This window comes from Haliotis rubra, unplaced genomic scaffold (genome assembly GCF_003918875.1).
Source record: "Haliotis rubra isolate DU_JTF1 unplaced genomic scaffold, ASM391887v1 Scf1077, whole genome shotgun sequence".
NCBI classification, from domain to species: domain Eukaryota; kingdom Metazoa; phylum Mollusca; class Gastropoda; order Lepetellida; family Haliotidae; genus Haliotis; species Haliotis rubra.
The window spans coordinates 279,226-297,509 of record NW_025764978.1 but is presented as its reverse complement, the minus strand read 5'-3'; the positions used below and the strand labels follow the sequence as shown (position 1 = coordinate 297,509).

The window sequence follows — 18,284 nt, the reverse complement described above, 5'->3', positions numbered from 1 at the left end:
ATCATGGTCAACTACTACGTCCATTGTTTGTATTCTGTGGCGTTCCTACTGGTCTGTGTCTTCGGATATATGACGTCACAAACCTGCCCCAGCAACTGTATCTGTGCAGTTTCAGATTATGTGACGTGTCAGCCAAAGATGACGTCATTTCCGATAGGTCTACCTGCAAACACCACCAGCATTAACCTGCTTGGCTCCTTCAATAACAGAAACTCTCTATCAACATTGAAACACTCAGCTTTGTCAGCGTTCTCGCATCTTGAAGATTTCTACGTTACTTACAGTGAGGTGACAACGTTGGACGATGACTTGTTTCAAGGATTGACTAAACTAAAACGCATTGCCCTGGAACATAATAAGATCTCCCAGATAAACACTGGCATCTTCCATGCCTTAAATGATGTTGTCTTCGTGGATCTGACTGGAAACACGGGATGTAAGATCGCCGATGACGCATTTGCTTCCTTGAAGAACCTGCAAGATCTATTTCTGGGTGACCTTAACCTTGGACATGCTTCCAGTGCCATGTTCACTGGGTTGACAAATCTCAGAAACCTTGATCTCCATGGAAACAATTTTGAAAAGGTATCTGTGCAATTATTTCAACATTTGACAAACCTTAAGACTCTACACCTGTCCGACAATAAATTAGCAACTATTCCAGATTCGTTCGAGCTGATCTTCCAGAAGCTGCAGATCATCCATCTTTCAGACAACCCCTGGAGATGCACATGCGACATTCAGTGGCTGAAGAACCTCACCCAGAGCGTGATGTACTTGGTGTACTCGGGCAATGTTCCGGTATGCGCTGCCCCAAGTGTACTGAAATACCATACGATTTACCATGCAGAAGATGCGGGGATGTCTATACCGTGAAACAGGGAGATCTGCTACACATTTCATGTCAGATTGAGGGTGATCTGTTTCCGAATGTGACCTGGGTGAGACCCGACGGGACCATAATCTCAGCTTCAAGTGTCTCCATCTTCGATCCCCGGTATACGACAACAAGGGATGTCAGCACTGTTTTGACTGCTGAGGCTTCTCATGACGGGCTATGGACAGTTCAGGCTGCCAACGATAAAGGAAAGGACGAGAAAACATTCGGCGTTTATGTTCAAATTCCCACAACTACGTCAACGACTACAACTGCAACTCCGGTGGAGTCAGCTGACGTTCTAGGTGGGTTTAAATGGGCTTAAACTTAGGCCACTTGTCATGGGTTCGAGTCCCAGATTGGAACTGATAACGATTCGTGGCGGGTTCAGTTAGGGTACACTTCTATACATTCATCCTCGATAATCTCCTGGGTAGGCGTTCTAGTAGTGGAGATTTATCGGAACGTATACCCTGGAGATTATCGAGGATGCTGTAAATTAGCCTCGGTGGTAATTGAAATATTATTGAATATATCAAACCATGAAACACAAGTAACACAAGGCACTACAAGACAAGGTTCTATGAAATTTACCATGTAATATTTTAAAATATTTGTTGAGCCCTAAAATGTATGGAACATACCATGCATCATTGTTATTTACAGGACGTTCGTGTGAAAGTTACAATTACAAACCCTTTGAAGATCAAACTGAATAAAACTGAAAGTAATACATAATCTTCGTCATTACGTTCTCAAAACAGCCAGTTGACAAAGTTCTTACGAAACGAGCCACATGGTGTAAAGATGTACAGTGAACATTGGTACACGTGTTACAGCAGGTCTGGCTCTGACCCCAACCTATCAAAGGTGGTTCACCAATATCTGGTTTTATGTCTTTGGCAATCCTAGAATCGCTGCTGTAGTCGATGATTCAGCTAGGTAGCCACGATGGAGATAGGATTGCTGCAGTATGACGTTGTGGCACGGGATCGGTCTGATTTAGGTCGGTCACATGACGTACCATGCCACAGGTTCACTTACTAGAGTTTACACACACAAAATGTTCTCGCCACGCTCGCTTGCAATTCTTCTGCTTTCAATCATGCAACACTTTAGCTTAGTTGTGTTCAGTTGGCTTTGACTTTGTTAAAACAGTTCCTAACAGTTATGTTGGATGATTAATTTGCGGCGAACGGATGATTCGAAAAATAATCATTATTATTTTGGTTGTAGATGGCATCAAATAATGGTTCTTATATAGCACATGCTCTGATGTTTATCGATATTTCCTTTGTGTTTCATTTTGGAAGATTATTCATTACCCGTGAAGATCCGGGTTAGAATTGGTCTGCAGTAACCCATGCTTGTCGTAAGAGGCGATTAACGGGAGCGGGAGCGGGTCAGACTCGCAAACTCGCTGACACATGTCATCGTATCCCAGTTGCGTAGATCGATGCACATGATGTTGATCACTGGATTGCCTGGTCAAGAGTTGATTATTAACAGACAGCCTCCACATACTTTGAATATTGCTGAGTTGGGCGTTAAACAACAAACCAACCAACCAACCAAATCGTTACCCGGACATCAGTCTCTAATACAGCTATGATGGAGTGATCTTGGATACTTCAGACAATCGTTCTTATCGGTCCATGAGTACTTACTAACTTGCACCATGTGTGATTTTACTCCATTGATATATCGATTAGATGCAAAAGTTTTAGCAGCTTAGTTATATATATATCCAAAGTGTACAAATACGACTGAAAGTCTACTATGTGTTTGCAATATAGGTACAATTTCTAGATGTATTGTTTGAAAGGACTTGGACCTATATGTCTGAATACAGATAGTTTTAAATAATAGAATAATAATGATATAGATTCATTAGACATTTTATTCATGTACACAAGCACATTACTCGAAACTGTGTTGAGATAATAAAAAAAAACATAAAAAGGATGGTGCAACCAGAATGGTAACATACCACATCTCTGTGTGTCTCAGCTATACACTAAGAAATCCACTCAATGATACTGAATTCAGGTTCCTAAATCCCATCAATATGTACATAACCCAGCAGTCAATTAATGAATGCATGTATTTGCTTTATCCAGGCCTCACTCTAAGACAAACACTCATATACACGAGAAACAAAACTAAAATTATTAAAAATTTGTTCAATGTCTAAATGTGTGTCACATGTGCAAATGATGACACGCCTGTTTTTTTGTGACACGGATTTCAACAGAAGTGGCACAACGAGGCTTTCAATCTGATAGCGGTAAACTGTATGTCATCATGATTTTACAGGATTTTGTCTCACGGTTCGGTGTAATATTATGCATACAAATTTGTATGTCATTCATAAGATTGTATATAGGACTATTTAGAAGACTACAAGGGCATATAGTATATACAAGATATTCATGTATATCCTCTAGAAAGACAATACATATACGAGCATTGCAAGTTATGTATGATAGGTTTACAGCTGTCATTGATTCAACCAATACGGATTACAGGAACACGTAGTATATAATAAATACACATGTGTATGTGTTATACAAGCTGATAGTACAATAGATATGCTAACATTGCAAGTTATGTATAGTGAATGTACAGCTGACATTGATACAACCTACAGGATCACATGGTATATAATAAATACACATGTGTATGTGTTATACAAGCTGATAGTACAATAGATATGCTAACATTGCAAGTTATGTATAGTGAATGTACAGCTGACATTGATATAACCTACAGGATCACATGGTATATAATAAATACACATGTGTATGTGTTATACAAGCTGATAGTACAATAGATATTCTAGCACTGCAACTTATATATAATAAACTTACATCTGTCATTGATATAACCAATATGGCTTACATGATCACATGGTATATAATAAATATACATGTGTATGTGTTATAGAAGTTGGCAGTGCAACATAAACTACCATTGCAACTTATATATAATAAACTTACAGCTGTCATTGATATAACCAATATGGCTTACAGGAGCACATGGTATATAATAAATATACATGTGTATATGTTATACAAGGTTGCAGTACAATATACATATATACTAGCATAGCAAGTTGTGTATAGTGAATGTACTGCTGTCATTGATATAACCAATATGGCTTACAGGAGCACATGGTATATAATACATTTACATGTGTATATGTTATACAAGCAGACATTACAATATATATGCTAACATTGCAAGTGATGTATAAGAACTTACAGCTGTCATTGATACAACCAATATGGCTTACAGGAGCACATGGTATATAATACATTTACATGTGTATATGTTATACAAGCAGACATTACAATATATATGCTAACATTGCAAGTGATGTATAAGAACTTACAGCTGTCATTGATACAACCAATATGGCTTACAAGGGTACATAATATATGATAAATGTACATGTACACTATATTTATACTAACATTGCAATTGATGCTTAGTGAATGTACAAATGTCTTAGGCTTGAGCCAATATGGCTTACAAGGTATTCCTAACTGGAATATGCGTGGACCACAGGAACACAGATCCTCTTCTGAGGCTAAATGAAAGTCTAAGGGATGCCTATTCTCAGGCACACGGGGTTCACAGTTTTCTGGTGACCTTGACCCCGATGGGATGACCCCCCGAGGTACTTCCTGCTATCAGGTTTCACTCTTCTGCTTGTGTTAGTCCGATGAGAGCCGCCATGCTTGATGGTCACGACATCGCAGTCCCCGGGAGTCAACGGCTTATGACGGCCCGCAGCTGACAAGAAGGAAACATATTTATACACGTTTCGAAAAAACTCAGTGTCTACTCCAATGGCTATTATGTTCGTTTATTGTTCATATATTTTACTCTTCTTGAGTGAGTGAGTGAGTTGGTGGTTGAGTGGGCAGGGGGGGTGAGTGTGTAAATGTGTGTGGGTGAGTGAGTTCACATTTTAAGTCACATTGGCAATATTTCAGCCATATCGTAACTAAAACTAGTTCTAAATTCATGATAAATACAGATGATTCATAAAACCCTGTCAACGAAGGACAGTAAAATTACTAGATTATCATGGATTTGTTAAAACTAGATTAAAAACAAATACAAATCACAGGTCACCATACTTGTGTGTGAGTGAGTGAGTGAGTGATCATGAGTGAGTGGGATGAAGATGTATAAAATCAATATTCTATCATCTGAGCATCAATCGCCAGTTTTGGATCACCATGACATGCATGTCAGTTTACGTGAGTTCCATCACTATATTTGATTTTTATTCTAAACTAAACTTAACTTTTGCAATTAAACCTTGGCTTCACAGACACTAAAGAGACCAAACAAGATACTTATCAAGATCTTATCAAGAATATAGCCCAGCGGATAAGTAATCAAATTATGCACTTTGTGCTACAAGCATGAAATTTGGCATGATTGTAGCTTATACCCTTCTTTTTAAATAAAGATCGAGAGGCCTCGCCTATTTTTGATATTTTTCATAATTTTTTGGGGAAAAGTGATAATAAAATCTTTTTGTTTGGTACTATTTTCATCATAACTTCTTTTAAAACTCTCTAATTCTCATAGGTCATATATCAAATTGTAGGAAATTCATAGCTGGTCATTTTTCAGCTATACATGTTATTTTAACTTTAACGGTTAGTTCTACGGAAGTCAATATATATCATGACTTTCCGAAAATGGGAAAAATGGCCGCCATATAGACTACATCATAAATAAGTATGAGATCACCCCATGATCTAATATATTTTTATCATTTCTTTGCAAATTCAATACGAGAAGCCTTGCAGATGTGGGCCATTTTTCATTTTGGGGGGAAAGAGTGGGGAAAAATTGAATTTTCCCCCAAAAATGTTATTTTAACCCAATTTTAAATCCTCATAAATTATGTATCTAGAATATTGTGGGAACAGATGGAAGTTTATTTGAAGGAATATATCAATAGATTTACTTACATGTATAATGTATGAGCTTGGTGGGCTATAGATCACTTATGAAAAAAGATCAAAATCAATGCAAACATGTTTCATTTCAACATCAATTTCAAAGTAGCTATCTCATCAATCTGGTAGGTTACGCATTCATTTCTTGAGTGTTATTGTATCTAGTTTGACTGAATCAGAAAAGTGCAGTGCACATGAGAAATGCTTTTACACACATGGACCAGAACATTTTTTTACACATGCATTTCAGCAATTCCTGGCAGCTCTTTCATGTCTTCAGGAGAGTTGTCCAAAGTTATGTTGGATCAAAGCTAATTCTGTTGGGGGAATATTGTCCAGTGTTCTCCCCTTCGTGGCGGACAAATGCTTTCTTGCTTCATTCACTTTCATGAGGTTGCTTGCTCTGTCATACAGCAGCTCAACAAATATCTCAAGCTGATGAATCTGCGCATTAGTAATTTCAAGTGGTGGACAAGCGAGGGAAATAAAGGTGCCTGTATGTTCAGGAAAAGCGTTCCATGCATTCCACGAGGTCTTCTTTGACACACTGCCACAGCCTGTGAAATATTGGAAGGGATTGAGAATGCTCGATGCAGCTATGGCCAACACAACCCCATCAGTGTCATCAATACGGATGTAGATCTTCTTCCATGACGACAAGATATATACAGACAAGTCAAGGGATGGAAACCTGGATGAGTTTTTCAGACATATTTTATAGGTGATCTATAGCCAACCAAGCTCATACATTATACAGGTAAGTACACATAAGGATATATTCCTTTAAATAAACTTTCATCTGTGCTCACAATATTCTAGATGCATAAGTTACGAGAATTTAAAATTGAGTTAAAATAACATTTTTTGGTAAAATTCAATGTTTTCCCAACTCCCCCCGAAAAACCTCATAGAAGACGAGTTACATTTTATGTCCATGTGTCATATGTGTGATGTTTTAACACACAAAATGTTTTACAACACAAAAATGTAAAAAAGGTACACTCTCTCAGAAAATTACAACAAATTTCTAAGACTGCAACCTTTATCATTATCATGTTCTTGGCTCGGGGAACGCATTGAAACCTTATGTTTTATAGCAGATCTAGACGCATACACTACAGTTATGTGCGATATAGTTCAAAGATGTCCTCGCCTTGTAAACGTTCTTTGAATTTTAGCTGTTTTTTTTCTAAAATCGTGGTATTGTGCCACCACTTTGTCTATGATACATATATCTACACTGTAGATACATATATCTACAATTTGGGCTGTTAGCCTTTTTAATGTTTTTTTTTTACTTTACTAACAATGTAACATAGCTGACAACAACAAACCCAAAGTGGCGTCCGTCCACAGCAACACTTACCTTTCTTACTGGAGCCGGAAGCAGTTGGCAGCAGGACAGATCTGATCACGTGACAGTGTCGTGACAGGAAGTTGCCGAATGTCTGTCGTTCATAGATCCGTGGGGACTTGTGGCGACAGTGGGTGACGATCTGGTTGTCAGGTCCTCTCTGTTCGCAGACAAACACTCGGGGCCTGCCGTCACACCCAGGGGGGACGTACACGACGACCGTGTCTCCTAGCAGTATGTTCGAAGGGAGTTTGTCACCTAAATATACATATACAATGTTGTTGTTTCCGAGTTGTACAATAGTTGCATTGCTATCACTGGCATTGCTATCTTTCTTTTGAATAAAAGAAATTGTGTTTCTATTGTGCCCGATTTGTACAATGCGCCGTATATCGATTTGAGGACGAGTACAGAGATGCTTCTTACAGCTGTCTGGCTTTTGGTCAGATTGTAAAGACTGGTTGGCATGTTTCAACTGTCCTTTTCTACCTTTCTCTGATCGTAAAAGACATGTATTTTGGGCATTCATATGCTGAGAACTGTACTTTAATTGTTTGTTTGGCTCGAAGCCAGACGGTATGACGTAGCACGCCCCCCTAGCTTCAGACATTGCCCCGGAGTTTGAACAGATCCCTGGTTCGTATGTCACCACTCGCCGTTGTCTCTGGGATGAAATATAGAACGATTATCAGCTTTACAAACGACAAATCTTAAAACGATTTAATGGAATAATAACTTCATACCAGAGCCAGGGAGGTCTTGAGAACCACATCCATTATTCTGATTGAAGAAAGTCACTCTATATATCTTGACCTGTATAATGTACATGTTAAATAGTCAGCAACCCAGACAGAGAGCTGCATTCATGGGTTCACCTCACCAGCCGTTTGCTGCAGCCTTTGCAGTGGGTCAATCAATATACATATTGATTTGAGTTGTGCGGTAACGCTACATGTGTATGTACACGTGGGTATATGAGAGTTGCCGTGTCGGGTGCAAGGAGACGCTGGCAAACGCCATGTGCCAACACACTTTGATAGTGAGTGAGTTTAGTTTTACGCCGCTGTTAGCAGTACCCCAGCAGTATCACGGCGGGGGGACACAAGAAATGGGCTTCACACATTGAACTCGAACCCGGGTGGGGAGTCGAACCCGGGTCTTCGGCGTGAACGCTTTAACCGTCCACAGTTTGGTAGCGAATCATTGACAAATGCTTTTCTTAAAGTGGTAAGGTGGGGTCAACCTTGGGGATTTCACAGGATAACTGAAATATTGTTTTGTAGCTGTTCAATATTTGTGTGTTTCCTTGTAGAATTATATATAGGTAACTTTCAGTCTTGGACAAGCTGGGAAAGTAAAGTGAAGAAAGTGACACCTACCTGTCCTGACTACCACAGAGCCTGGTCGAAACAACCTTAGCTGCAAACCCCGTGTTGAATAAAACACGCAATAAGTGCGATGTCAGCTGTTATATACTGTCCTGATTCCAACAGCTTCGTCATCGTTAACCAATCAGCTAGGTGCATTCCGAAGTGTGCATGTTTACCGTGCACGCTTGCAAAACGTCATGTGATGCTATCGATCTCAAGCTTCGAAGATGCCAGCCATTGAACATAATCAGTATTGTCGTGCTGCATTTGTCCTTGTCAAGTTTCTGTTCATACCTTAGCAACACACTATTGACAATCAATAAATAATGGAGATAGGTAAAGATTTAACACATGTGGTGTTTTAAAGGAGTGCCCTTGCTGTACAGTCAACTATGTTTATAACGAAATGAAGGATATCAAGGACTGTTTTAGGGGTCCCGGATGCTTGCTGTACCTTTAGTCGGAATGCAAAAAACGAACGAACTAGGAGGTGGTCCCTATTCGTTATAACCGTAGTAAACTCGAATAGATTAGTGATATTATCAAGAAAAGCTTGTATGTTTTAATTCCTTGCATTTTATTTGCCACAGTTTGACTGACAGTATGAGCGATTACGCTTAATAGGTCACGGTGACAGTAACTATCTAAAAGATCCCGACGACTAGATGCCACTGGCGTGCTTACTAGGGCTTGGACGGGTGGGTAATGAGTTGGACCCGGGTACCCGTCTCCATACCCGGACCCGTTATGATCATGTGACTAATAGATTAAACAATGTGATATGTTATTCTCTCATTATCGAAAGCCTGTATTGTCTTTGAACATTTAGACATTATTTACAGTCACTAGTTTTGAATATAATACATTATTAAAATACTAAAAAACTCGAAATTATATTTTATTGTGAGGTACAACGGTATAAAAGGTTACAATATACTGTTCGTTGACAAGCTGATAACAGTACATGCTCGTAGATATGAAAAGAATACTTGCTAAACAAGTGGACGTGTCTACAAAATTCCTCTTTGAGGATACGGAATCTGTTCCGTTGCTAAATAATGCGTTATTTAACAACCGGAATACAATGTACTGCACACGCAGTGATGTAGCCGATGCGGCTTACACTTGTATTCCATACAGGAATATGTTAACCCACCCTCCCTGACCCACAAGAGCCCACCCCACCCACTCCCTCGTCCCCACCCCGGCGTGCGCAGAATTGATGCCGGGAACGTGTGACAGTTGTTTCAACTGAAATAGCTGTGCGACACATTGTTTTTGTTTAATATTATAAAAATAGAATTTAGAGTGAATTCTGTCCTTCTGAAAAAATATTTCCGAGATTCATGTTTAACTGAGTGATCTAACTTATTTGTAAGCTTTATTTGCAAGTTTAACATTTCATTGGAAGATATCCAGGCAAAATGTTGAACTTGAAAATGTGGTTTACAAATAGGTAGATCACTTAGTTGAACATAAATCTCATAAATATTTTTTCGGAAGGTATGAATTCAATCTGAATTCTATTTTTGTAATATTACTTGCAAAATCAACTCGTCGTATACCTATTTCAAGTGAAACAACTGTTTTACACATTTCCGGCATATAACACACTCTTGAATTGTTATACACCCTCCTGCGCACGCGTTTATATGCAGCAAATGTTCGGATTGAATTAATGCTGCATGAACACCATCACGATCAGGACCACCAGGATCTCGATTTGAACTAAAACGTGGAACCAAATCGTGAGATTGTTTTTGACCTTCTGATCTTGGCAGTGTGGCCTCAAGTAGCGCCTCACAGACTTGGTTTGACGTGTGACCTTGGCCACCTCCCCAACAGTCTGTGTACGTCGTGTGACCTTGGCCACCTCACCAACAGTTTGTGTATGTCGCTTGACCTTGGCCACATTACCAACAGTCTGTGTATGTCGCGTGACCTTGGCCACCTCACCAACAGTCTGTGTATGTCGCGTGACATTGGCCACCTCACCAAGAGTCTGTGTATGTCGCGTGACCTTGGCCACCTCACCAACAGTCTGTGAACGTCGCGTGACCTTGGCCACCTCATCAACCGTGTCTGTATTTCGCGTGACCTTGGCCCCCTCACCAACAGTCTGTGTACATCTTGTGGCTACCATCCGTGACCTTGGCCGAAGCTTCCTTCTTCTTCCAACACGTCTTGGCATTACTGAAACAATAATCAACAGAGGACCTTTAGGCTATCTAAATCCCCTGGCTTTGTTTGTAATTGCATTCAAATCTAATTCTGAGTAATTACAATTCTACCATGTATGACCCTTTCCATCAACACAATGTCATTCATGGGAGATGTTGAGTAAAGAAACATCCAGAGATTCAAACAAGCAGATTTACACAATTTCCAAAATTGTTAAGTCATTTTTAGCGAAACGCATTTCTTGTATATCAAAAGGAGAAAAGCATATGTGCTGTCTGAAATATATAGGTCTAGAAGAACAGATATTCTATTCAACAGGTTATTTCCTTCAACATTATAAAATATTAACACTCTGAACATCTGTTGTCGCGCTAATGACATGTATCATATAAAGAGAATGGATCTACAGTTAACGCATACGGTAAATCATTACGAAAATACATACCAGTCAGATTCTTGACATGTACTGTTTGATGTACTATGATGTTGGAATGGCCGTTCTGCACATTGGTAACATCTGCAACGATGCCCACCATCAGGTTCTGTCCATCTCCATCAACAGCATCTGTTCTGTGTCTGTCGCCATCATCTACGCTCAGTCTTTGTCCTCTTTCGCTGTTCTGTCTTTTCGTAATTCTCTCTCTTTTGATATAATCTCATGTCCGCATTCTGCCACCATCAACATATTCTGGCTGCGCTGTTTTGACAGTGCCATCTCCTTCTCTTCCTCCAGTACAACGATCTCCTCTCCTTTCGTCTTCATTGCTATCACATTTTCCCTGCATTCCCACCACAGCACCATCTCCAAGTCCCACCTCTATTCCTCCACAAACGTCATCGTTTCCTTTATCCATTCCTTCAGTGTTGTAATGGTATTTCTTCCATATAATACCACCGCCATCACCACATTCTCCCTGTTTTTCACCAACAGAGCCATCTCTGAACCGTCTTTCTCTTCCTCCACCGACAACAGCGCCTCCTCCACCTCCAAGGATGTACTCATCTCTCTCCCATCTTGCTCCAAACCTCTCATATTCTCCCCGCTTTCCATCAACAGTGTGCTCTTTGTCTCGTCTTTCTCTTCCTCCACGAAGAACAGTTCTATCTCCACCTCCAGTCATATACTGAAATCTCTCCCACCTTCCTCCCTACTTGCCATCAACAACGTCTTCTCCTCCACTTTCGTCGTCAATGTCGTCTCTATCTCCACCTCCAATGGTACTTTGATCTCTCCTCCATTTTATTCCACCACCAAAACATTCTCCCTCCTCCTCTCCAAAAGCCTTGTATATTTTCCTTTTACCAGCTGAACCAGCACCCTGACCTCTGTCCACCTTAGTCTCCACGACACCAGCACCGCGACTTCTTTCCTTCTCAGTATCGGAGCCACCAGCACCCCGACCTCTTTTCTTCTCAGTTTCGGAGACATCATCACCCTGACCTCTTTCCTTCTCAGATTCAGAGACACCAGCATACCGACCTCTTTCCTTCTCAGTTTCGGAGACATGAGCACCCCGACTTCTTTCCTTCTCAGTTTCAGAGACACCAGCACCCTGACCTCTTTTCTTCTCAGTTTCGGAGACATCATCACCCCGACCTCTTTCCTTCTCAGTTTCGGAGACATCATCACCCTGACTTCTTTCCTTCTCAGTTTCAGAGACACCAGCATACTGACTTCTTTCCTTCTCAGTTTCAGAGACACCAGCATACCGACCTCTTTCCTTCTCAGTTTCGGAGACACCAGCACCCGAACCTCTTTCCTTCTCAGTTTCGGAGACATCATCACCTTGACTTCTTTCCTTCTCAGTTTCAGAGACACCAGCATACCGACCTCTTTCCTTCTCAGTTTCGGAGACATCATCACCCTGACCTCTTTCCTTCTCAATTTCAGAAACACCAGCACGCCGACCTCTTTTCTCCTCAGTTTCGGAGACATCATCACCCTGACTTCTTTCCTTTTCAGTTTCGGAGACGTCAGCATACCGACCTCTTTCCTCCTCAGTTTCGGAGAAACCAGCATACCGACCTCTTTCCTTCTCAGTTTCCAAGACACCAGCACCCCGACCTCTTTTCTCCTCAGTTTCGGAGACACCAGCACCCCGACCTCTTTCCCCCACCATGTTCGGAGACACCAGCACCCCGACCTCTTTTCTCCTCAGTTTCGGAGACACCAGCACCCCGACCTCTTTCCTCCTCATGTTCGGAGACAAGAGCACCCCGACCTCTTTCCTTCTCAGTTTTGGAGACACCAGCACCCCGACCTCTTTCCTCCTCAGTTTCGGAGACACCAGCACCCTGACCTCTTTCCTCCTCAGTTTCAGAGACACAAGCACCCCGACCTCTTTCCTCCTCAGTTTCGGAGACACCAGCATACCGACCTCTTTCCTTCTCACTTTCGGAGACACCAGCACCCCGACCTCTGTCCATCTCAATATCCGAGACACCTTTATTCCTGCCGCAGATGGCACCAGGCTGTAGTAGCTTTATACCATTTCTTACAGGTGTGGCATTCCTTCTCTCTCCACTTCTAATTTGTCTTTGTTTTGTCACCAAAACACCGTCGCATCTCTTTCTGAAACCAAAAGATGGTATTCTGAAACGTATTGCACCAATGATCTGCACTGTAATCTCGAATATTTTAGTTGTTTCTATATTTTAACATTCTGCATTCTCTATTCCCGTATATCTTCATCCTAAACCCCAATCGAGTGGTACCTGCTGTGTTAAAGAAGTATAGGCAAATACGGTACAATAACCAACTAACAGTGAGTGAGTGAGTGAATTTTAGCATTTCAGTCAGCAAACTCCAGTACAACCTCCACGAAATCCAGACCAGAAAAACCGGTGACAGGAACCCGATAACGCGCCATAAGTCTAACATCACAATCATCGCAGTGTTATCGAACGTTTATTGTATCAAAGGCCATAGGCCCACATTCATGAAGTGCATATGCGTCAATATTTTCACAAAAGATTCGCATTTCATTTCTGCTCTTGAAGAAATATTTGAAGCATAACATAACAAATCTTAAATCTTGATAGTTTGTGGTTACCATGGGCACATGCATTGTTGTGTTGAAGGTCAAATTAAATGTTTATTTGGTATGTATTGCCGTCGAACGTTATTTAAGGATGGACATGGAAGGTGAAATGGTACAGATCTTCAAGATTGTTTAACTTACATGTACATACTATTTCAGACTTTGCAAGTTTATGATGTCTCCCTGTATCAATATTGAAAATTTAGCCTTGTACATCCTCGAGCACGAGCAAGGTCGTTTGCAAATGTACACAAGGTCGAATCTATTACATATTTCCCTGCTTCAATGCCAATCTTTAAACATGCATAGTATTCATGTCTAGTGCTATGTGCTAATATATTTGTCCATTATTGGGTGTACGTATATATTAATCTGGTTTGAAAAATGATAAGCCAGCTATACATCCAACGTCTGGGTAGACCCGAATATGACCAGAACCTGAACTAAATAAAATATCTCTAACATCACTTGCTTAGTTCAGTCTACCTACTGAATCAACTGAATAAAGATTAACCAACGTTCTGTAGCCTTATCAGCTCTCCGTGACACCACCAGTGGAGTACATTACACAACAGGTACACGGCGTTTTCACTCAGTCTCAGTCAGAGATAACACAGAGACGTGTATACCTATACCAATGAATTGTACAGTAATCATTGTGACTCACCCAGCAAACAAAAATTACTGAAAAATACACTTTTCAACACATCTGTCTGGCACGTTGCCAGGCATGTCGATGACTACCTACAAATAATGCTGTGTGGGTTTGTGCACAGAAACCAATAGCTGCAGTCAGTGCATTATGGCAATATAACACCGGCGTTCAATGCCCTGAGTACTTCAAGTACATGCACTTTGTACATAGACATTGAGTAAACGTTATAGGTATTATATAGCTATCCAAACATCAACTCAAACATCTCTCCCTCCTTCCATCGCACCTTCGGCATTCCAGTGTATTTTCACACATTTGTATTTTTAGAAACAACGACATTTTACCTATCTTTTTAAAAAAAATATAGACAGAATATTTCGTTTAATTTAATACTCAGTCAGTATGTACATGGTATACAAGTGATATAATATAATTAAAGTTTCCTATTTTCATTAAAATGGATTCGAGGTCCTAAGACGCAAAAGGTGACGCGAATAGCCTCTGAAAATATTCCTATTTTCGCTTTCGTTTTATTGATCAAATGTTTTTATTGTAAGGGTCCTGCATAATCTATTGCTAGGGGTGGTGGGGGTGGGGTGGTGGTGGTGGTGGTTGATGATAATTTTAAGGGGGTCACCCATTTTGTTCTAATTGGTCAGCAATTTTGTACACATGTACTAGGGGTCAGGAATTTTGTACATAAAAATATGTTTAAAATTATGCTTAGAAATTATGGGAGGGGGAGGGGTAATTGATTTTGGACATGACATGCAGGGGTGGTCACTTATTTTGTAAATACATTTTAGGGGTCATTTACATTGTACATGCTTTCCCATAAAAATCATCATCAACACCACCCCCACCCCCAGCCATATATTATGAACTGTCCCTAAATAGAAACACACAACCCGTCCATATCATAATGGACGACAAAAACTGATTGTATTTCACGATTCCGATTGAGCCTTTGGGAAATAGCCCACAATCCCATGGCATGCAACAAACATGGCCGACCTCCCAGTCTATTGTAAATGCATGTAGGACCATGTCGCTGTGCTTCTAAACAATGTTTTAACGAAATACACACATAATCGGTTACACACATTCTTCTATGCCCGTCAGTGGGCAAATATGCTCTGTGACAATATTGATACTAACTTATTTGGACTGGAAAGTATATGGTGGAGCATAGAATTGTCACCATATGACGTGATCATATGCACTGCGCATGCGCAGGGCGAGCTGAGACTGTTATGAAATACTACTAGACTTACGCTTTGTCTCTGAAAATACATAAATTTGATAGAAATACCTTCTAAAAGGGGCAATACATCGAGTTTATTTCTTTGCGTAATTTGATAACCTCCATACATAAATACTTGCTTGCACCAGTTTAATAACATAAGTAAAACACGTCGCTGAGGTGAAAAAATACTGACCAAAATACTATAAACACCACAGTCACCATAGTCACAGCATGTCTCAAAGTGTGAGTCAAAAGCAAAAAAACCAGATAAAATATTGAAGTTGTTTAGGCAAAACAATGTGTCATGAGGCTGAGTATAATTATATTTAAATACGATAAACGAGGGCAGGGACGGAGGGAGGGTGATTAAGAAAATTAATATAAGTTGGGAATAAAAAAGAAAGCCGCACATGCATGACAGGAAAGGAGAGGACGCATGCGTGGTAGGGAACAAGACAGACAGTTCCGGTTTATATGCAAATTAGACATCATGACACATGATTTTGCAGAAATAATTTTGAAGAAGATAACAAACACTTGTTTGGTGGTTTAGGTGGAGTTTAACAAGATACGTAAAAAATATCACACAGCCCAAGACTGATCTAAAATACTATAAACACCACAGACACCAAGGCAAAGCCCGCCAAACAAGAGAGAGAACAGAAAACCCCAAAACTGAACAGTAAAAATGTCTCCAAAACATCACTTCACCACTTGTGTATTAACCATAAACCGTAGGCAGAAACTAACATTGAAGGGGAAACTAGATTGTAGACTAAGGAATTCTACACACGCAGATCCCGAAAGGTAACACACTTGAAGTATCGAGCACCATTTTGTCCATATATCTATTTCTCAAAACAGCCTGAAAAGTAAAAATGTGAAACAAAACATCTAAACCAAACAGCTAGGCAGATCCATCATTACGAGAAAAAGACATGTTTTGATGAGCAGTCGTCAATATATACTTAAAAATTAAATTAAGATGCTTTTGACATTCAGCCTGAAAGAAAACCAAGGAAATATCAAACTGGAAACGTGTGAATATAGATGTGACAAGTTATGAAAACCTGATTCAGAATACAAATTCGAGTGGCGACATGGGAAGGTACTGTACACTGACCCAGCGTTCGAAATAATCCCAGGCCCGGAGGCCCAGCGCCGGTTGTTATTGTATCAGGCCGGCAGTTTCAAATATGTGCAGGCCTTTGTGGCCTTCAGTAAATTATGGCATTTTGTTTTTCAACTGGAATATTTCCCATAATTGTTCTCTTCATTAACGTTCGTGAATCCTCCATAATCCACCATGTTAAGATAACTTACAGTTTCACTTCCTGGCTTTGTGCATAGAAATGTCAACACCAGCCTTTAACAAATAAAAATCTCCCTCTGCGCCATAAGCCTCGCAAATTGATTTTGTAGAAACAGTGTGAAACTGTGTACAGTGTAGTCTACTTTGATTTTATTGATTTGACTGTAACAAAATGGGCCTGGAGATTTCACCCTGGACCTGGAGATTTTATAGCCTGCAGGTGGCAGCAGGCCATGAAAGCCACCGGGAAAATTTAAGCACCGCAAACACTGCATTCACCAAGTTATTTAAATATTTTTAAATGTTTTTGCCATTCTGCCAGAAACTCGGGACAGAATGAGTGGTGAGACTTTGACATAGCCCTTTTTAGACGACGATGGCCAAAGGCCGATTGCACAAAAGCCCCTGTCACTTGAGACTGTAGCTGCAGCCAGCAAAGCACCACTCTTTCTCAAGCTGTGGAACGAGTATGATTGAGAGTCAAGGCCACATTTCTGTAGAAGGCTGATAAACTTTTGATCCAATTGCTGTCGAGACCAAGGACGTAGGTGCCCCTTGTAGCACTGAACGAAGGCTGGATCAGAAGGTCTGGTTAGTATGGCACTCACCATACAACAATAGGCACGCACAGGGCAGCATAATGAGTGAGGCATTCTTTTTATAGGCACATAATTCACTGATCTACGTGACTGTAGAGATTTAGTCCAGTAATCCGAATGGTCAATCCTGACACACCCAAAGAAATGCCATCTCTTGGAAACTGTTTGGAATGGTCAAGAAGCTTCCAGCTGATTTCCAGAGCAAAAAATGCAAGTAAAATTACCGCTCATAAGGATAAACCTTCATTGTTGTGATGATCAATATGATAGAACATGGCTTCCAAGTGCCAAGGCCATACAGGTAAGCGAGATCGTTTAAGTTGTACATACGCTTTCAGACTTTGCAATTTTATATCTGAATATCAATATTTAGCCTTGTACTTACAGCTCGAGAAATCGGTTGCAAATGTACACAAGATTGAATCTATTACATATTTCTCGGCTTCAAGGCTATTCATAATGTTCTAGATGCTAATATATTTGTCCATTGTCGGGTGTACGTATATTTTAATCTGGTTTGAAAAATGCTAAGAAAGCTCGGTATACATCCGACGTCTTGGTAGACCCAAACATGACCAGGACCTGGACTAAATAAAATATGTGTAACATTTACTAGCTCAGTTCAGTCTACCTACTGAATCAACTGAACCAGAATTAACTAACG

At 40.3% G+C, this 18,284-nt stretch overlaps 3 protein-coding genes across 3 annotated transcripts; 1 reads left to right on the top strand and 2 right to left on the bottom strand.

Annotated features, from left to right (window-relative positions):
* Positions 1–138: 138 nt before the first annotated feature.
* On the top strand, positions 139–14,159 carry LOC124280692 (leucine-rich repeat transmembrane protein FLRT2-like). Its single transcript, XM_046716683.1, has 3 exons — positions 139–801; positions 11,307–11,985; positions 14,015–14,159. Exons 1-3 carry the CDS (start codon positions 139–141, stop codon positions 14,128–14,130), a joined length of 1,458 nt encoding a protein of 485 aa, XP_046572639.1. The 3' UTR covers positions 14,131–14,159.
* LOC124280522 lies at positions 3,644–8,681 on the bottom strand. Its single transcript, XM_046716476.1, has 3 exons — positions 8,596–8,681; positions 7,229–7,880; positions 3,644–4,675 (listed from the first exon to the last, which is right to left on the bottom strand). The coding sequence occupies exons 2-3, from the start codon at positions 7,824–7,826 to the stop codon at positions 4,482–4,484; spliced, it is 792 nt and encodes a 263-aa protein (XP_046572432.1). The 5' UTR covers positions 7,827–7,880; positions 8,596–8,681; the 3' UTR covers positions 3,644–4,481.
* Positions 9,979–11,737, bottom strand: LOC124280577. The gene is made up of 3 exons (XM_046716556.1): positions 11,213–11,737; positions 10,529–10,779; positions 9,979–10,450 (listed from the first exon to the last, which is right to left on the bottom strand). Exons 1-3 carry the CDS (start codon positions 11,301–11,303, stop codon positions 10,262–10,264), a joined length of 531 nt encoding a protein of 176 aa, XP_046572512.1. The 5' UTR covers positions 11,304–11,737; the 3' UTR covers positions 9,979–10,261.
* Positions 14,160–18,284: the final 4,125 nt, after the last annotated feature.